At 31.3% G+C, this 22,637-nt stretch overlaps 1 protein-coding gene across 1 annotated transcript; it reads left to right on the top strand.

The window, feature by feature from the left end:
* Positions 1–13,667: 13,667 nt before the first annotated feature.
* Positions 13,668–22,116, top strand: LOC139487507 (L-xylulose reductase-like). The gene is made up of 7 exons (XM_071272359.1): positions 13,668–13,780; positions 15,288–15,385; positions 16,765–16,919; positions 17,900–17,942; positions 18,556–18,720; positions 19,738–19,846; positions 21,953–22,116. Exons 1-7 carry the CDS (start codon positions 13,729–13,731, stop codon positions 22,054–22,056), a joined length of 726 nt encoding a protein of 241 aa, XP_071128460.1. The 5' UTR covers positions 13,668–13,728; the 3' UTR covers positions 22,057–22,116.
* Positions 22,117–22,637: the final 521 nt, after the last annotated feature.

Raw genomic sequence — 22,637 nt, 5'->3', positions numbered from 1 at the left:
TTTCATTGACTAATGCAATAGTTATCAGAACGAAAAGTATAACAGAGTGTTTTCTGATTATTTAAAGTAAAAATGAACATTGGCTCTCTATTTTATTCAGATTGGACTCTTATTCCTTGTGAAAATATTACCCTTGAAGCATAAATATAGACAATGAAGGAGTTAAATTTTAGATATAAATCTTAATTGTGATAAAATTACGATAAACCAAAGGTTGTCTTTATCAAAATCAATTCTTACTGGAATAAGCTCTGCAAAAAAATTGCATTGGAAGATGCAGTTGATGAGTGAGTGATATTATTGTTCTTATAATGTATTACAATGTTGTCATTGTTTTCTAGTCAGGGTTGATTGAGTATCTTTACATGAAAGTTATCACAAAGCAACAAAATCATAAATAAAAATCATGAATGATTCCAAGCCACCATTCAGCATGTGTTTATAAATAATTGTAAGTTATTGATTCATCATTGGTTATTTAAAAATGATAGAATTTAGGTACATTGTATTGGGAACATGAATTGTGATGTACATGTTGTATTTCAGTAGAAATATAGTAGTTCTAGTTTTACCCCAACATATTACTCAGGTGATTAATGATATAAGTTGCAAAATAATAAAGAAATTATGCCATTTTGAATAATTTTAGATGAAAAGATAAAAGATTCTTTAACCAATATTGTTGTGAAATTTAAGTTTGCAAACAGCAGTACTTATTTTATATATTTGCACTGATTTCTACATGGAAGTGCCTGTCAAACTTATCCTATTTAGGTATACAAGGGTAGGTGGCTATTATATTTTTTTTATGACTAAGCTACTATAATTCTACTGTTGAGTAATGTATTTTATTACTTATATTTTTGTTGTTGTTTATTGATAGAGTTTAGCACTTGTTTTTTTTTGCACTTATTTTATGTTTTATATTTTGAAGACACTTATTACATATATATTGAGGGAATAATCTATAGATGGTATCATTATTTATCATAAATAATCACATTCTTTATCATTATACAGTCAATTTCACTAATGTATTTTTGTGATATTTTATGACCAAGGTGTAAGGAAATCTACAATTTAAAAATATTTATCTTCTTTTGACACATTAAATATGCATGTATTGTTAGCTTTCATCATATAATACTCATATATATAAAAAAATATATATCTTTTTGTTATTTTCTATTATTATGTTCTTTGTTAAAAAGATTCAGACTAGGAGTGAAAAATTAAATATTTTCGACATAATGACACATAGATTTTAATTGAAAAGGATCTGGATTTGGTTTTTTAGCTATTTTTAACTCAATATTTTTTGTCAATTGTGTTTGTAAGGTCATTATTTCTCATATAAACATAAACTTTTGGGGCCCTTTATAGATTGCTGTCTGGTGTGAGCCAAGGCTCTGTGTTGAAGACCATACATTGACCTATATTGGTTTACTTTTATAAATTGTGACTTGGATGGATAGTTGTCTCATTGGCACTTATACCACATCTTCTTATATCTATAAAATGTATCAAACGTCCTTTAAAATGTGCCATTTTCTAAGATTTGCAGCTTTCTTTGAGAGTGCCATAATATATACATATTACACACAAGAGTTGTAGTTATTATATAGTAAATTACTAGTCCCTATTATAGAGAGAAGTTTATTTAAATATGAACAAATGTTTCAAATTGAACGAGATGTTGTTTCAGCAATTACATTTTCTAATACAAGTTGATACACTATATATATATATGCTCTAATATTATAGCCAAAGTAACTTCTTTTAAGAATTATTCCCTATGTTAAAATCTATCAATATTTTCACAAAATCATATTTTTACAGTATTAATATATATATAGCAGGCCAGGGTGCTTTTCATTGAATTTATCTATGCAAAAGGGCAGTATTATCTATATATTAAGGTGTATGGTCAAATCTTGTGAAAATATTTATACCATTTGTATGTTTATTGAGAAGGTTCATTGTATATGATATTTTATGGAAAATTTTCTTTTTTTTCTACTGAGAGCAAACAAAATAGCTAAAAGATTTACTGTAAATTCAGAAATTATTACGAGATTTTTAATATAATTTAAATTCGCTTTTTGAATATTTTTATACCAATTTAAGGTGGTACCTAACACTACAGGGAGGTAACTCTGTAAAGTCAGCTAAACGTTTTAATTACGTTGTGTTGTAAAAGGAATATTAAGCTTCTCAATGATCAAAATTGGTGTTTGTCAAATTGCTATATAACCAGTGTAACTTTTCTGACAAAACGGTTGGTTCAAAATTTTTGAAATTTTTATATTTTTGTTAAAGGGTCAAAGTAAATACTTTGACAAAATTTTATGAAAATTAAACAATACAAATCAATTTTAGTGAAAGTGCTGGGTATCACCTTAACAAGATTTTTCTTGAAATCACAAAGATTAAAATCACATTTATGTCTAAAATGACACAATCACAATATTAAAGGGGCACTAGCTACGAGATATATAAAAAATCTAAAGTATGATTTTTTTTTTAGTTCAATCATTAATGAAAGTGAAAAAGTAAAATATTAATTTGCTTTTACTAACTAGAATTGTTCATTTTTGTCAAATTAAGCAAAGAAACATTGATAATGAATTATTCACTTGCAAGTGAATAATTCGACCTCATTAAATCCGTATTCATGTGAACTTCAATTTAACCCCTACAAAGAGGTAGAATAACACATACATTGTCCATGTACGGTTATTTGAATCAAAAGAATGTCAACATTGAAAGTGAAACAAAGGTAAATCATTTGATTCACTGATTCGATCCACAAAAAAGTAATTCTTATACAGGTAAAATCAATTATATACATATATTTTAATCAAGGATTTGAATAGTTAGACTACACAAATCCTTGTTTTAATCTATAAATGAAATTTAAGAGATCTATCAAAATCCAAATGCACGAGTTGCTTAATCTATTTATATCTATGTTTATGTTTACATCGCTTATATGGTCATAGGAGGTCAACTCGATATTTAATTAGATGGCGTCTAGACAAAAATACACACGAAACAAAGCTAAATATTTTTGAGACCACGTCCTATAAATTGTTTATTTTAGACTTTTGATAGTTTGATAAAATGTTTTACATAGTTATAAATAGAATATGAGAATTTGAGTCAAATCAGTGAACATGAATTTGACAGCTGGTGCCCCTTTAAATGCACACAATATTTTCTGAATATACAGTTAGTTTTGAGTCGACTAATGTGACATTGTTTGATTATGAAATAGAATGTAAACCAAGATTTATGAATATTATATTCATGATTCATGAATGCAATAGTTTATATTTTTCTCAAATGAAATATTTCCATTATTTTTTTCAAGATTTATCCAGATGATTGTTTTTGAGTAAATAATAGTCGGTCCACAGGTACACATTTATTCTGAAATTGAAAATTTAACTATACAAATGTCAATGTACAAAAATATGTGACACTTATATATTCTATACACATATTGTTTGTGTTTCCTTATTCTAAGCTGAGTTTCATTATTTACATGCATGACATATTTGCCACTGGACATTAAGCAACCATCAATCATTAATCAGTCTATGATGAGTGAACTGTAGTATTTAGATAAATGACACAGTTCATTCTAGTGTTCTTGACATGGGCTACTACTTCTTAAATATTAAATAACGATAACTATGTCAAGAAAATAAATATGTAGAAGTATAAATAAGTTTTGATATTGTTACACATTGTTTAAAAGTCTACTTTATATGAAACAGTTTGAATTTATGCATTGACTATTTATTTGACTTTAAAAAAAACCATTAATAACATGTTAAGGCAAATCTTTTACGAAAGTGTTAAATAAAAAAAAATCCTTTATAGTGTACTTGAAATTTTTTTAACCCCAACTGTTACATACATGAATTGTCTCAAAAATAGATTTACAATATTTTACTGTCTAACTGGTACTTATGATTAATGTAATGTGAAGTGATGAATATAAGAGAGAGAGAGAAGAAGTGTTTCATAACCTCTGTGACTGGCTGGATCACAAAGGTCTGTTGTTAACAGCAAAATGAGGTGCAATAAAATTTAATTTTGTTAAAAAAATTTTGTTTATTTGTTTATGACCACTGTTTATATACATTTTAAATGGTAAATTTGAGTTAGCTCACATAAGCTGATAGTATATACAAGCAAACAGTCCTTAAAAGCATGACCTTTTTGGATGGTCATGAAATTCCTCTTTTAAGTGTCTCTCCCTTAGAAGTCTTCGTATATTTTATTTACTGTTCAGCATCTGGCTGTAATAAAGATGTTTCGAAACTGGCGTAAAATTGTCAAGAAACTGGCTGGTGTAAAGATGTTTCGAAACTGGTGTAAAATTGTCAAGAAACTGGCTGGTGTAAAGATGTTTGGAAACGTGTAAAATTGTCTAGAATCTGGCTGGTGTAAAGATGTTTCAAAACTGTTGTAAAATTGTCTAGAAACTTGCTGATGTAAAGATGTTTCAAAACTGTTGTAAAGTTGTCTAGAAACTGGCTGGTGTAAAGATGTTTCAAAACTGTTGTAAAATTGTCTAGAAACTTGCTGATGTAAATATGTTTCAAAACTGTTGAAAAGTTGTCTAGAAACTGGCTGGAAAAAAGATGTTTCGAAACTGGTGTAAATGTTTCAAGAAACTGGCTGGTGCAAAGATGTTTCGAAACTGGTGTAAAGTTGTCCAGAAACTGACTGTTGTAAAGATGTTTCGAAACTGGTGTAAATGTGTCTAGAAACTGGCTGGTGTAAAGATGTTTCGAAAATGGTGTAAAGTTGTCTAGAAACTGGCTGGTGTAAAGATGATTCGAAAATGGTGTAAAGTTGTCTAGAAACTGGCTGGTGTAAAGATGTTTAGAAACTGGTGTAAAGATGTTTCGAAAATGGTGTAAAGTTGTCTAGTAACTGGCTGGTAAACAGATGTTTCAAAACTGGGGTAAAGTTGTCTAGAAACTGGCTGGTGTAAAGATGTTTCAAAACTGGTGTTAAGTTGTCTAGACACTGACGGGAATAAAGATGTTTTGAAACTGGTGTATTAAAAGATGTCTAGAAACTGGCTGGTGTAAAGATGATTCGAAAATGGTGTAAAGATGTCTAGAAACTGGCTGGTGTAAAGATGTTTCGAAACTGGGGTAAAGTTGTCAAGAACCTGGCTTGTGTAAAGATGTTTTGAAACTGGTGTATTAAAAGATGTCTAGAAACTGGCTGGTTTAAAGATGTTTCGAAACTGGGGTAAAGTTGTTAAGAAACTGGCTGGTGTGAAGATGTTTCAAAATTTTGGTAAAGTTGTCAAGAAACTGGCTGGTGTAAAGATGTTTTGAAACTTGTGTATTAAAAGAGGGACGAAAGATACCAAAGGGACAGTCAAACTCATAAATCTAAAACAAACTGACAACGCCATGGCTAAAAATGAAAAAGACAAACAGAAAAACAATAGTACACATGACACAACATAGAAAACTAAAGAATAAAGAACACGAACCCCACCAAAAACTAGGGGTGATCTCAGGTGCTCCGGAAGGGTAAGCAGATCCTGCTCCACATGTGGCACCCGTCGTGTTGCTTATGTGATTACAAATCCGGTAAATAGTCTAATTCGGTAGGTCACATTCATGGAAGGGAAGGGGATTGTAGTTACGACGTAAGGAACATATCCGATATCATTTGAAACGGTTATTCCATAACGGTCAACCAACTTGTGATGGCGTCCGTAAAATTTACGAAGGGATGATTTCAACTTCACCATTTGGAACTCTTGGTTTAAAAGCTTCCTTGTGAGCAGTAACCCTTTATCAAGAACATCATGATAAGAAATGCAAGCACGGGAATATCGTATCCATTGGGAGATATATACCCCGTATTAAAAGATGTCTAGAAACTGGCTGGTGTAAAGATGATTCAAAACTGGTTTAAAGTTGTCTATTAATTGGCTGGTGTAACGATATTTCGAAACTGTTGTAAAGTTGTCTGAAAACTGGCTGGAATAAAGATGTTTAGAAACTGGTGTAAAGATGTTTCGAAACTGGTGTAAAGTTGTCTAGTAACTGGCTGGTATACAGATGTTTCGAAACTGGGGTAAAGTTGTCTAGAAACTGGCTGGTGTAAAGATGTTTCAAAACTGGTGTAAAGTTGTCTAGAAACTGGCTGGTGTAAAGATGTTTCGAAACTGGTGTAAATTTGTCTAGAAACTTGGCTGGTGTAAAGATGTTTCGAATCTCGTGTAAAGTTGTCTAGAAACTAGCTGGTTTAAAGATGTTTCGAAAGTGGTGTAAAGTTGTCTAGAAACTGGATGATGTAAAGATGTCTAGAAATTGCTGGTGTAAAGATGTGGAGAAACTGGTGTAAAGTAGTCAAGACACTGGCTGGTGATAAGATATTTAAAAACTGGTGTAAAATTGTTTGGAAACGTGAGTCAAGATTATGTCAGGTTGTTTAGAAGCTGGGGTATACATTATCCCTTTTTTGTGTAAGACATCTTTGCAAAGTGTATAGGCACGTTAAAAGGCAATTAATCGAGCTTGTTTCCATTGAAGATCAAAGGTTCAATCCGAGGATATGCTGAACCTAATGTTGTAGCCGACGTTTGTTGCTATTCCACTTATCATTTTGAGAATAGGTCAAAGGCTGGAAGCGTGACTGATATAGTCCAGTACAGTGACATGCTTTGCCACGAACATAACTCTGTCAGTAGAATTTGTTAAAATGGTATTGTGATTGCGTCTGCTCGAGAACAAGAGTAGATATAACCACATGTTTGTCATTATATGATGAAATAAGGAGATGTGATAATTAGACATCTTTCAAATTGAATTGAAGCAGATTATGTCATTATAAGGCCTTCAACAATAAACAAGACGGTTACCATATAGTCAGCTATAAAAGACCCCAATATGACAATATGTGGAACAATGTAAGTAACACAAATAAGAACCTTATTTAGGACAAAATACTAAATGAAATACAAATATGACAAGCGACAAACAACGACAACTACTTAAGTAAAGGTAAACAAGTAACAATTCACTTAAAAGACAAAAGACATAAAAGACCGATCTTTTAGAGTATTTGCAATTACCTAAGGCTACTCATTTGTGTAAATGGAAATGTGTGCACACACAGTACATGCTGTGTAAATGGTAATGTGAACACACAAAGTACATACTGTGTTAATGATATTGTGTACACACAAATTACATGCTGTGTTAATGATAATCTGTACACACAAAGTAAAGTACATGATGCGTAAATGGTAATGTATACATTTAAGTTCATGCTATGTTAATGGTAATGTGGACCCACAAAGTACATGCTGTGTTAATGGTAATGTGTACACACAAAGTACATAATTGGGATAATGGTAATGTGTACAAACAAAGTATATGCTTTGTTAATGGCTATATTAACACACAAAGTGTATGTTGTGTTAATGTTTATATGTACAAACAAAGTACATGTTGTGTTAATGGTAATATATACAAACAAATTGTATGATGTGTTATGGGTAAATATATACAAAAAAAATTGTAGGCTATGTTAATGGTAAAATGCACAAAAAAGTGTTTGTTGTGCTATTGGTAATATCAAATTAAGAACATCCTGTGTTACTGGTAAAATGTACAAATAAAGTACATGATGGGTTTAATGGTGAAATGTACAAACAAAGTACATGATGTGTTAATGGTGAAATATACAAACAACGTACATAATGTGTTTATGGTGAAATGTACAAACAACGTACATAATATTCATAGTGAAATGTACAAACAAAGTACATAATGTTCATAGTGAAATGTACAAACAATGTACATAATGTGGTCATGGTGAAATGTACAAACAATGTCAGGATGTGGTCATGGTGAAATGTACAAACAAAGTACATAATGTGTTACTGGTGAAATGTACAAATAACGTACATGATGTGGTCATGGTGAAATGTACAAACAAAGTACATAATGTGTTAATGGTGAAATATACAAACAACGTACATAATGTTCATAGTGAAATGTACAAACAACGTACATAATGTGCTAATGGTAAAATGTACAAACAATGTACATGATGTGGTCATGGTGAAATGTACAAAAAATGTACATAATGTGTTTATGGTGAAATGAACAAACAACATACATACTGTGTTCATGGTGAAATGTACAAACAACGTACATGATGTGTTAATGGGGAAATGTTCAAACAACCTACATGATGTGTTAATGGTGAAATGTAAAAACAACGTACATAATGTTCATAGCGAAATGAATAAACAATGTACATAATGAGGTCATGGTGAAATTTACAAACTAATTACATAATGTGTTAATGGTGAAATGTACAAATAATGTACATACTGTGTTCATGGTGAAATGTACAAACAACGTACATAATGTGGTCATGGTGAAATGTACAAACAAAGTACATGATGTGGTCATGATGAAATATACAAGCAAAGTACTTAATGGGTTTATGGTGAAATGTTCAAACAACGTACATAATGCTCATAGTGAAATGTACAAACAACGTACATAATGTGTAAATGGTGAAATGTAAAAACAACGTACATAATGTGTTAATGGTGAAATGTTCAAACAAAGTACATGATGTGGTCATGGTGAAATGTACAAACAACGTACATAATGTGTTAATGGGGAAATGTTCAAACAATGCACATACTGTGTTCATGGTGAAATGTACAAACAACGTACATGATGCTCATAGAGAAATTCACAAGCTAAGTACATAATGTGCTAATGGTGAAATGTACAAACAACGTACATAATGTGTTAATGGTGAAATGTACCAACAACGTACATAATGTGTTAATGGGGAAATGTTCAAACAATGTACATACTGTGTTCATGCTGAAATGTACAAACAACGTACATGATGTGGTCATGGTGAAATGTACAAACAAAGTACATGATGTGGTCATGGTGAAATGTACAGACAAAGTACTTAATTGGTTCAAGGTGAAATGTACAAACAACGTACATAATGTTCAAAGTTAAATGTACAAACAACGTACATACTGTGTTTATGGTGAAATGTACAAACAAAATACATAATGTGCTAATGGTGAAATGTACAAACAACGTACATACTGTGTTTATGATGAAATGTACAAACAACGTACATGATGTGGTCATGGTCAAATGTACAAACAAAGTACTTAATGGGTTCATGGTGAAATCTACACTTAAAGTACATTATGAGTTCATGGGGAAAAGGGCTAAGCGTAGTATGTGTTACTGTTGAAATGTACAACTTTAATAATGTTAGAAAAAACATTGAAAAATTAAGGATTTTCTTATCCAAGGCATATATTACATTAGCTGTATTTGGCACAACTTTTTGGAATTTTGGATCCTCAATGCTCTTCAACTTTGTTCCTGTTTGGCTTTATAAATATTTTGATATGAGCGTCACTAATGAGTCTTATGTAGACGAAACGCGTGTCCTTTGATATACAACTATTATATTCTAAATAATAATTTTTCCTATCTTAAATATCAATATACATTACCTGCGTTTTATAAACTCAATTAAAGTCTTCATTATCAATGTTCTATAATAATTGGGTCACATGCCAGACAGACACGTTCCTCTTTCAATCATTCCATACACCAAATGCATTGGTCCTATAACAAATAGTACATGTATGAGAAACAGATCAAACCACAAAATCTTAACATCGATCAATGAACCATGAATACATAAAGGCAACAGTAGTATACCGCTGTTCGAAACTCATAAATCGAAAGAGAAAAAACCAAATCCAGGTTACAAACTAATACTGAGGGAAACACATCAAACATAAGAGAACAACGACACAACAGAAACACAACATTAAAATGTAACACACACAGATACAAACTATAATATATAACTATGACCATTTTGCTGACTTAGTACAGGACATTTTAAGAAACAAATGATGGGTTGAACCTGGTTTTATGGCATGCCAAACCACCCGCTTGTATGGCAATGTTAAATATAACATTAAAATGACAAGATTACATGACAAGACTACAATACAAATAAATGGGATAACATATAGGACAGGGAAACACACTAAACATAGCTAACAAAAGGTACCAGGTTTAAACTTTAACACGCCTGACGTGCGCCTCGTCCATACAAGACCAACCAGTTACGCTCAGATGAAAAAAGTTCGAAAGCCAAAACAAGTACAAAATTGAAGTGCACCGAGGACCAAAAGTTCCAAAAAGTTGTGCTCAACACGGCTAGGGTTTTCTGACTGGGATAAGAACATCCTTTTTATTTAAAAATAATTCATACTTTTGCAAACAGTAAATGTTATAAAAAATGACTATATAATAGATATGCATGATAAAACTGAAGTAGTGACTAACTGCAGTTAAAAACGGAAACATTACATAAAACAACCTAATCCAGCACATAAGAATACACAGCCGAGTTAGCCAAAGCATCAACTCACATAGTGACGTCACATTTGAAATTCTAAAAATGATGTCAATGTCATATCAACCCTTTCAGACAGAACAAACATGAACACATTACAACCATTCTATGCACCAAATATCTTTTATCTATTCTTATAGTATTTTATAAACTGACAAAATAACGATAAAAAGAACTTATCATTGATCTATAAACCATGAAATAAGATCAAAGTCATATGAACTATGTCAGACAGACAAAAAATAACACCTTAAAATCTGTCCATACACCAAATAGATTTGACCTACTGCTTATAGTATCTAAGAAATAAACCAAATCACAAATTCTTAACATTTTACAAAGCGCAATGAAAACGATGGCATGTCAGATGAATATTGCCAGACAGACACGAACCCCTCACATTCATTCCATACTTCAAACATAGTGGCTTAATATAGTATATTAGAAATAGACATAACCATAAAAACTAATCATTGTCTTATGAACCATGAAATTAAGGTGAAGGTAAGATGAAGCCTGCCAGTCGGTCACATGTACGTTACAATCATTTTATTCACGAAATACAGTTGACCTAATGCTAATAGTATCTGAGATATGGACTTTACCACGTATCTTTAATTTTGTTTACTGATCCATGTAGTGATGCCGAGTTCATGTGAACCATATCTGATGGACACGTAGACAGCACAAGGAACCTATATATAAGATAAAGTTATCAAATACAAATTTCAAACGCCGTCGTCGGCGCCGCCGCCATCTGAGTGTAATCCATATGTCTCTAAAACTCTTTTCGGACTATTGCTCCATATTAGAGAGGCTATAAATATTTTATATTATCTTTTATTTTTTTATTATTTGCAAAACTACAAGCTAAACAGGAGATGATATCCCCTTCTAGTTATGCTGATTCTATTGAAATTATGTCCTGATGACATTTAGATATCATTTTAATAAAGGTAGTTGCACTTCTATGTATAAATATACAGATTATTCATAATAGTTATAATTGTATATAATTATCAACTTTGACGTTCATATATTATTTTGTTTTTTAGCCCAAATGTGTGTCATCGCATTTTAAATAAATGAGGAAATAATGATAATTGATATAACTAACAGTTTGTAAAACATTAGAGACAAATAATACATAATGTAAATAGTTTTTTACTAGTCATACATGGGCAATCAAATTGGGATTACCTTCTCGGAGGTCCTGTGCTGGAGTGCCTGTCTGCGATATGTCTTTTGGTTCGATTCAGTTCGACCGGATCAAATCAATGACTCATTGACCCGATGCTTGTATTTGCTGCCTTCCCAAAAAGCAAGCTACAGGAGTCCGTTAGGTACTGTTGTATTTGTTTAATGCACGTGTTAGCGCGAGGTTTGGCTAGCCACAAAAACAGATTCAACCCACCATTTTTTCTTAATATGTCCTGTACCAAGTCAGGAACATGGCAGTTGTTATCAAATAGTTCGTTATTATGTATGTTGCATTGTCGTTTGATTTTTGTTGCATTTGGCGTTTCTGTTGTTTTCCACTTATAGTTGATGTGTTACCCGGTTTTGTATTCTCTCAATCGATTTATAACTTTTGAACAGGGTATACTACATATTGTTGTCTTTATTAAACATAATAACATGAACGACCTTCTATTCTGGTTAGAGAATAAAATTTTCGTAATCATTTTCTATTCTCTTTAACATAGTTGATGTGTTATAAAAAAAGAAGATGTGGTATGATTGCCAATGAGACAACTATCCACAAAAGACAAAAATGACACAGACATTAACAACTATAGTTCATCGTTCGGCCTTCAACAATAAGCAAAGTCCATACCGCATAGTCAGCTATAAAAGGCCCCGATAAGACAATGTAAAACAATTCAAACGATAAAACTAAGGACCTTATTTATGTAAAACAAAATGAACGAAAAACAAATATGTAACACATAAACAAATGACAACCACTGAATTACAGGCTCCTGACTTGGGACAGGCACATACATAAATAATGTGGCAGGGTTAAACATGTTAGCGGGATCCCAACCCTCCCCTAACCTGGGACAGTGGTAGAACAGTACAACATAAGAACGAACTATAAAAATCAATTGAAAAAGGCTTAACTCATCAGATGGACAAAAATACAAGTGGACGTGGCCCGGTACTTATACATCCCGACACCAAAAGACACAATGAACAGATCTGAGAGTACTCGCAGTTATCTGACAGCTAGTGTTACCCGGTTTTGTATTCTCTCAATTGATTTATAACTTTTGAACAGCGGTATACTACATATTGTTGCCTTTATTAAGCATAATTTCACTAACATGAACGATCTGCTATTCTGGTTAGAGAATAAAATGTTCGTAATCATTTTCTATCCCCTTTAACATGTTTTACAGGACCGAAGAGAAGGTCACCCCAATTTGATTGTCCATGTATAACCAAAACAAATACGAATCATGTATCTGCCTTTCCTCCCTTAGCTAATATGAGTAGAAAGTCTCACAAAACACACGTGTAACTACGGGAACCTAACGACGCAGATGTATAACTTAAGTTTTTTCATTTTTTTTAAATGGTGTTTCCTTTTGGTCATTTTATATTTTTGGCAAAGGTGCTGTCACTTTGTCTTCGACTTAGTGTTTAGATATTCATTTAGTAATTTCCACCTCTTCTAGTATAAAGTAAAGTACGTATAGGATTATATTAATAAATAACTCTGAATTTTCATTAATCGTATTTGTAAAACAGTTATTCGCAAAATAATAATGCCATCTAGTTTGTATTAAAGAGTCCAAGCTCCAAGCATATCCCAATTTAGTCTTTGACGTAAGTTATCCTAACTTTTATTTACATATTATAAAAGTTAATGATTTGTAATATGATTTTTTTGCATTGTCCATCGACTTTATAAAGCAGTAATTTGCATTGAAGAAACATGGTTCATATCGCTTAAACTTATATTCTATTGATATATGCAAAATATGTGTGTAATGCTATTACTTTGTTGTACTACTTATATTAAAATTTTACCTGTTGCAATTCATAATTTTGTACTGAAACAATTATATCAATTGCAAAAGAAAAATACATTAATTTACATATTTTATATATATGGACTTTGACCCAAATTTGGTTTTTTATCAGCTAAAAAATTAATTGACATTTTTCCGTTGTAGGGCAACTAACAAATATAATATTTCTGTGTGGTTTACAAGTTGAATATTTCGATAGTTTATCAAAATGGAGGTCAAACTTGATGGCAAAAGAGCTCTCGTTACAGGAGCTGGAATGGGTTTGTAGATACATTACTTAGTTTTCGAATATATTTATATATCATGTTACGGGAAAAAAGGAACTGGGAAAAATATCTGTACATACATGTATAAAGCATTCAATTTCCTACCAGACTGAAATATAGGACTCGGGAAAGATTTATAAAGATTATTAGTTACAGGCTTAGGAGATTTTATAAATTATATAAACAACTGCTTTATTTGCTTGAGATGGTAAATTACAAATTATATTTTATAAATCATATATATTTTTTTTAATTATCGATTGATTGATTTCTGTTTGCTTTACATCTAGTTCCTCTATATTATATATGTCCAGGACGAGAATAAATACAAATTAACAATAAGTACACAGTAGATAGATTCGTTTGTTTGGGAGTTGACCGGGACGAAGAGGGGAAGGATTTCAAATGCCCTTGGAAAATACCGGTTTGTTGTTAGGAACAGAAAAAATTCCTTGCATTACCCACCTTCAGACCTCTCACACAGGTATTCTGGAACAACCTTTATTTGGTATGAGACCAAACGGCATGCTAGTAAAATGTGTAAGGGTTCCGTTGAACCCAATGTATCGCCTCCTTTGCTGTCAGTCGCAGGCTCCAAAAAAAAGGAAGGAACAGTTATTAAAACTTTTCCTCTAGATACTAAGATGTTTAGATTGTAAGAAGCTTCTGTCATAATTTGTTAAAAAAAAATATATGCCGGATGGTTTGTGAATGTAATAAATGTTTTTTTTTTTAATGTCCATTTATAAGTAAATACGGATAAACAGGAAGTAAATTTTTGTTAAATTTCTTTCAAGCTAATAGATTTTGATCATGATCAAGCTTCTGTCCAAGTTTCGTAGAAATCCGGGATATTTTAAGAAAGTTATTTAAAAAATTTACCAAAACTCTAACCACAAAGTGAATATTTGTGGAAGCCGCAAACTATTGAATGTAGGATAGCTATGTCTCGCTTTTGCGACAAAAGTCGCAGGCTCGCCAAAAATGGTTTCCGCAGCCAGACAAAAACAAGTCTTCCTGTGTTAGTTGTAAGTTTTTTTTAGAAAATGTTCAAAGATGGCCTCTTTTTAAGGATAATAAAAAAAACAATGTTAAGCGCAAATGTGCCCTAACTCAATCGCTGTGTTAATTTAATTTATTTTTTCTTGTGTTGTGCTATTGCACCGCTATTCTAAGAATCAGAATATCGTGCTAGGAGACACTAGTCCTCTTTTTCGGTGGTCCTTTATAGCTTGCTGGTTGGTGTGAGCTAAGGCTCCGTTTTGAAGACCTTTTTTAACCTAGAATGTTTAACTCACTTTTACAAATTATGACTTGAATTGAGAGTTGTCTCATTTGCACTCATACCACAACCTACTATATTTATATAATATAACTTCGTATTATCATGATTATACACCAGCAATATACATCATCAAATATTGATGTTTAAGATAATCTTGACTACATATATCATTAGTTTATATATTTTATCCAAAAACAATTATTTACTATTTTGCAGGATTCGGTAGAGAAATTGCAAAAAGAATAGCTGAATGCGGCGCTGAAACATTCGCACTAAGTAGGACACAAGAAGACCTTGACAGTCTGAAATCAGAGGTAAATATATAAATATTCGTATTAAGCATGTTAAGTATGATGCAAGACGGCCTGTAAAATTTAATAAAAGAGATAATATACGTTAACAATCGCATAAAGTACCACACAAGAAGACCTGCATAATCTAAAAACAGAGATAATATATAGAAAGTTTCAAAGTACAGGGATTTACACAAAGTTTGAAGTCAGAGGTGAATTAAAGATGATCTGGAAAAAATAATGCAGGGATTAAAAGATGATCTTGAAATTCAGTGGTAATATTCAGTTATTCTAGATAAGACGATATCTACGCAGACAAAATTTATTCACGTGCATTTCACATGAACAATTTACCAAGTAAAGAGGGATGATCTACGAAAACAAAACATCAAGATAGTATTTTTATTTCTTTGAAATATTTATGAAATAATATCCAGCTATTTAGCAGTAAATTTTGGTTTTATTTTGCCTAACTATGGTAACAAACATCGCTGATGTGTTGTTGACTTTCAAGTCAACTATTCAAAATAATTTGAATCTGTATTCATGCAACTTTTAATTTGAACTGAAGAGGAGCGTAAATAATCATCGGTAGTTTTGGTAGGTCTACTGAATGGATATTTAGATGTCGATAATTATAAACTACGCACGAATTGCTGATATATTATTACAATTCCATGTTTTGTAATTTTTTCTTTTGGACTTTTAGCACTTGCGTTTTATGTTGTTTTAAACAAAGTTTGAGAACTTGGGTCACACTGTTGAACATTAATTTGATGGTTTTCCCATTTAAGATATTTAAAGATCTCTATGTATAATACTATTTATTTTACCTCCTATACATATTTAGCAATATGATTGGTTAAAATTAACAGCACGGAGAACGTGTATAGTTCATATGGGGTCAATAGGCGTGGTTTATTTCAAGACACAGTTATTGATGGTGTAACGTCTCATTGTTAAAACAACACGGTTTTGAGGAAAATTCTGTCAAAATTTCAACAGACGAAGAAAGTGAAGATGAACGATTGAAATAAATTCATAAAACACATTTAAAGTTAACGAGTAGTTATTGTTGCCATTTGTTTTTGTATGGACTAATGTAAGTAAGGTCTTAATATTAAATATTTAAGGCTTGACCACTTTGATAGGCCACTACTACAAATACCACATGTTAATTAAGATAGACTAAGTCCGTAATATAAATTCATTACACAATGAAGCTAATAGTATATTTCTGTTCCAATGTATACCAAGTGGCAAATTGCAATCAAAGTAATAGCATACCACTAGAAAAAAATAGTATCTTAATCTATTGAAAGCACACACCTTATATTCCCCCAAATCGACCATGCTTCAATAACATTCTGATTGCTAAACAGTTGTTCTGTTGATGCCAGGTACCAAATATCAACATAATTAATGTGGACTTACAAGACTGGGATAAAACAAGAGAGGAAGTCAATAAGATTGGTCACATAGACTTACTGGTCAACAATGCTGGTGTAATCTGTAGAATTCCATTCATAGACACACCAAAAGAAGAGATAGATAGGTAAGAATATATAAATAAATAACTATACTTGTGTCTTAGTTTATAGTCTAATTAAACATAGTTCTTACCTATTTTTGTTACATTTTTATTGTACTCCAACGCAAACTAACTGCATTATAGCCTTATCCTCGAAATTCTAAGTTATATATGCACATTGTCCTATACATGTTTCTAGTTGACTACATTGTATGGGTTTTGCTGATATTCGAAGGCGTATGGTGACATAAAGATGTTATTTTTTCTCTTTTTGATGTCTTTTGTAGAATTGACTATTTGGCATTTATACCACACGCGCATCTTATTATCATATATAAATTCCACATTGTCATAAGATAAGTAATATCATCAACATTGTCATAATTAATTTTATATTATCCACATTGTCATAAATTAAGTTTTATTATCCACATTGTCCTAAGTTTAGCTATAATAATCTCATAATCTCATGCTAAATAGTTATGAGACAAATTGTTGCATATATAGTTTAAGCCGATCGATCGTTTTTTATTTATTTTTTATTTTTTTGTAAATTCAGTTAGCAAGTACGATATTTGTAAAAGTTTGGTCTTTGTTTGTGTGTTGATGGCAATCAAGATTTATAATTTTTAGACATCAACTAGAAACAATTGCATCTTTATTTTCAAAAGAAGGCAAAAGATACCAAAGGTACATTCAATTCAAACCAACAATTCGGAAATAACTGACAACGCCATGGCAAAAAGCAAACAAAACATCAAAAAGTAAACAACAGTATATAACTCAAAACATTTAAAAGACTGAGCAACAAGAACCTCACCAAAAACCGAACAACAAACATGCTAAAATTAAATTAGGAAATCTTATACTGAGTGTGAAATTTCTAATTATTGTTAAACTGGCAAAGTGTAATTGACGACTCTAAACACATTCATTTTTTATTCTGTCATTTATATCGATATTAGAACAAATTGCAGTTAAAATGCATGTTCGCATTATTAAAGGTTATATGATGTCAACGTTAAAGCAGTATTCAATGTTTCACAGGTAATAATAATGACCCACCAAAGATGATTTACTTTTGATTTTGCCATTTGATTAGGGACTTTTCGTTTTGAATTTTCCTCGATGTTTAGAATTTTTGTAGTTTTATTTTTTACATTTCCAGGCCTGTCCGTACGTTACTTTGTCCATCTCATATCAGATTTAAAGTTTTTGATCGTTGGAGCTTACCAAGAAGCTTGCATCTCATCAATTTGAAACTCGGCACTTATATTAATTATAATTTGAACCCTCCAAATTAAAATTTGCAGTATGATTGAATTATTTTACAATATATGTCAACTTGGTCTTAAACCTACATGTCGTAGTTTGATGATCATGGGTTAGATATAATGCGTCGAGTGTGTAATATTGGCATCAACTTAATTAAACTAACTCAGTTTTGCTTAGTTTGAATACTACTTGGACTCGATAAGTAGATTACCATTAGTAATCTTATTACTTTTGAATGACAACAAATCTTTATACAGAGGTTACTTTAAAATGCGATTAAAATACATGTTTATATCACTAATGAAACAAGTGAAAAGAGTATGGACAAATGTCTATGTCTATGTAAATTGTAAAATTGTGTAACTAAGATTCTATTCTGTTTGAGGTAATTGCTAAACGTATGATAGAAAAAGGAAAAGGAGGCTCCATAGTAAATATCTCAAGCATAGCGTCAAGAACAGTTCTTCCTGGTGCAAGTGCTTATTGTTCAACAAAAGGTGCCGTCGATAATATAACCAGATGTATGGCTCTGGAACTTGGACCACATAACGTAAGCTCAGTAACTGTAGAATATACCGGGTTTTTTGTTTATAAAGTAAAACAATTTTTGCATTGAACCGATAAAATAATGTTTTGAGCGGTTTTACAGAGCGCGCATATTTGCTCTTTTTCAAATCCCCAAAAGATTGTAAAATTCCTTTATTCTTTTTACACACAATGCTTATTGTTAGCACCAGTAAAGTTATATGAATCGTATTTCAATTAAATAGCTATACATCCTCTATAGTTAATATAGATATGATGTGATATTCCGTTTAATTTGTAATTAGATCAATTTTTTTTATGTTGACACAATCAAACTGCAAAACCTGATTTTTACATCTTTGAAAGATATTGTGAAGGTTATATTTTTTTTTATAAATTTCCTGTTTACAAAACTTTAGTTTTTTTTTAAACTACGGATTTCCTTATCCCAGGAATAGATTACCTTCGCCGTTTTGGTGCAGCTTTTTTTTTATTTTGGGTCCTCAATGCTCTTCAACTTTGTACTGTTTGGCTTTATAACTAGTTTGATCTAAGCGTCACTGATGAGTCTGATGTAGACGAAGCGTGCGTCTGGCGTATTAAATTATAATCCTGGTACCTTTGATAACTATTAAGTAATATCTAATACCAAAATCTCTGTCTCAATCAGTAGTCAGTAATACATAAATCACGTTAAAGTTGAAAAATTTAAAACATCCCTGTAGACCGAGTTGGTAAACACACATATCATAAAAATTAAACACCACTGTCTATAAGGAAAATAAATTACATTGAATATGAAAATTAATTGTTTTTCTTTTGTATATTGCAGTATGGTGTTTTCAGCGTAAAACTGAAATAAAATAAACCATATTTGGGTCTTTATCATATTTTCTAAAGTCAGTTACCTGGGTATATTACCGGGAGAAAATTAGTAACTATTGTATTAATCAATCAAGATAATAAAAACTACTTCATACTGTAGTGTCGTATTTTCTTGTCATGTAGTTGACGATATTTGTTTTCTTTTGTATAACCACAGATACGGGTTAATTCTGTTAACCCAACTTTTGTGATAACAAACATGACAAAAGGACAAGAGCATACAGTGTCAAGTATACTCGAGAGAACACCAATGGGGAGGTTTCCTGGTAAGTATACTAAACTGAATACATCATGGAAAGGTTTATTTTGAGTTCCTAATATTGTATCTATTCAAGGTACAAGAACAAAATATAAGCAAAAGCAAACCTCTTTTTTTTGCTCTTTTAAACTTTATGATAATTTAGAGAAATGCAGGTTTCAGAGTAAATGAAATGTTATCTAAATAAAAGTTGTCATTGATTTGAAATTTGAACACCATTTCCATTCTATATTTTATGTCATATTCTATTGTGATTGATTTCATATTCATCGTTCAATTTATGACCCATAATTACGATGAGTTTTAGACTTTCAACAAAATTTTGGAATGGTTCTTGGAGTATCAAATACCTCCATTTTATTGTTGATCTTAAACACCATTTAAACAGTGTATTTAGTGCGTTTGTGTTTTATAGCTATTTTTGTGTAAACCTTTTCTAGATAGAAGGCACTTCAGTTTTGATGTTTACCATGCTTTGGGGATTTATGAGGTTTGACCACCGGTAAACTATTATTGATTCTAATTTATCCATTAAATGTGTTTAAAGGAATTATCTCGATTTAATTTCGAGAAACTGTTACACATGTTATTAGCATATATGGTAAATAAAGGCAACAGTAGTATACCGCTGTTCAAAACTCATAAATCCATGGACAAAAAACAAACTCGGGGTAACAAACTAAAACCGAGGGAACGCATTAAATATAAGAGGAGAACAACGACATAACACTAAAATGTAACACACATAGACAAAATCCCACGAGAATAACAAATATATCATATATATATAACATCAAAACCAAATACATGAATTTGGGATAGACAAGTACCGTGACACGTCTTATCGCAATGTGAATTTACACTCAAAAATAAGAGAAAACAAACGACACAACGTTATAATGTAATACACACAGAAACGAACTATAATATAACAATGGCCATATTCCTGACTTGGTACAGAGCATTTTTAAAGGAAAAAATGGTGGGTTGAACCTGGTTTTGTGGCATGCCAAACCTCTCACTTTTATGGTCATATGAAATATAACATCAAAATGACAACACAGGACTACAATATAAATAAATTGGAGAACACAATTGACAAAGAATCACACGAACAACAGCCAACAAAAGGCAACAAGTACAAAATTTTAAAACGCCAGAAGTGTATTTTGTCCACACAAGACCTACGTGTGACGCCCAGATACAAAAGTTTGAAAGCCGAAATGAGTACAAAGTTGAACAGCATCGAGGACCAAAAGATCAAAAAGGTTGTGCCAAAAACGGCAAGGGTTTTCTGTTAGTTACCAGAAAATCCCTATAATTTAGAATAATTTATACTTTTGAAAACAGTAAATTTTATAAAATGAGTATTCAAAAGATGTACATGATAAAACTGAAGTATTAACTAATTACAGAAAACAACTGAAATACATTTACATAACCATACATTTGAAACACAAAAGTAGACACATCCGAATAAGTTGAAATCTCTACGCCAAGTGACGTCCTATTTGAAACTGAAAAATGACGAAAAAATGACGTCATTTGAATTTGTAAAACAGATCATCAAAAAATGAAAAATGACGTCACATAAGAATGAATAAGATAGAATTAGGATTGATTTAAGATTATATATTTGAACTAAATACTGATTAGCATTTAATATCAAAGCACATTTTAATACTTATTAATATCAAACTAAGGTAGCAATTAACTATATTATAAAACTATGTCCGGTTTGTTTTGAATCTAACTTCAAACGTAAAATATCGTACTGATTACGTTGAACGAAATCAAATATGATAAATGAAGGCGGTGATTAATTTTTTCTTTACCATAACACATAAATATAATAGAAAAGACGTCAACACATTTGACAAAATCCGATGAGAATTACAAATATAACATTAAACATTTAAACTAAATACATGAATTTGGGAATTTGGTAAGCAATTTTAGATCTTCAAAAGGTTAGCATAACCGTAACTTTAAACTGAATCCTAGTAGGATCGAGTTATTGCCGTTAGGTAATTATTTTCTTTTTGGGTACTTTAAACTTTTGTTTTAGCTATTGACGACTTTTTGTATTATTAAGCTAATATTCTTATTGCAGAAATAAAAGATGTTGTGAACGCCGTAGTATTCTTACTGAGTGACGAGAGTGGCATGATAAGTGGCGAGTCTCTTCGTGTCGATGGCGGAGTAGGAGTATACTGAACCAAGGCTATTTATTCTGCATTAACTTAAAATACCAATGAATAAAGATACATCTTACAGTATTCGTTTTGTTTTCCTTTGCATTCGTTTGATGCGTTTAATGTTTCAAATGAGGTCGCATGCATCCACCTTTTTAAAATAAACTAAGAGGACGCTTTTAAACTCGTAATTTAAAATGACTTATCAAATCCAAGGGGATATATATTACAGCAATCAATGACAACCACTGAAGAAGAGGCTTCTGACTTGGGACATGTAAATATACAATGTTGCAGGTTGAACATGTTTACGGGCGCCTAACCCTCTTTCTAACACGAAACAGTGATTTTAAACAACAAAATAAGAACATTAGAACAATTTATAAATTTAGATAAGGATTGACCTATCAGATCGAAACAACACATTTATATATGACAAGTTTATTATGTAAATGTCGTATATATAAAACATGCGGTAGAGGTCTTGATCGCAATAATAAATATTCTATAATTAAATCTGACAGTGACCCAAGACTTATTCATCTTCTCAAAATCATGAGATAATGAGACATGTCGTAACTATTACCTTGTCATATCTCAATA

The sequence above is a fragment of the Mytilus edulis genome, chromosome 9, assembly GCF_963676685.1.
Source record: "Mytilus edulis chromosome 9, xbMytEdul2.2, whole genome shotgun sequence".
Taxonomy (NCBI): Eukaryota; Metazoa; Mollusca; class Bivalvia; order Mytilida; family Mytilidae; genus Mytilus; species Mytilus edulis.
Note: the sequence above shows the minus strand (reverse complement) of the source record. Positions and strands in the feature narration are given on the sequence as shown.

Excerpts from the sequence above, each read along its gene's own strand:
- LOC139487507 (XM_071272359.1), top strand. The coding sequence starts at position 13,729 with ATGGAGGTCAAACTTGATGGCAAAAGAGCTCTCGTTACAGGAGCTGGA. Across the intron at positions 17,943-18,555 it reads CAGTATTCAATGTTTCACAG|GTAATTGCTAAACGTATGAT; the intron begins GTAATAATAATG and ends ATTCTGTTTGAG. Across the intron at positions 18,721-19,737 it reads TGGAACTTGGACCACATAAC|ATACGGGTTAATTCTGTTAA; the intron begins GTAAGCTCAGTA and ends GTATAACCACAG.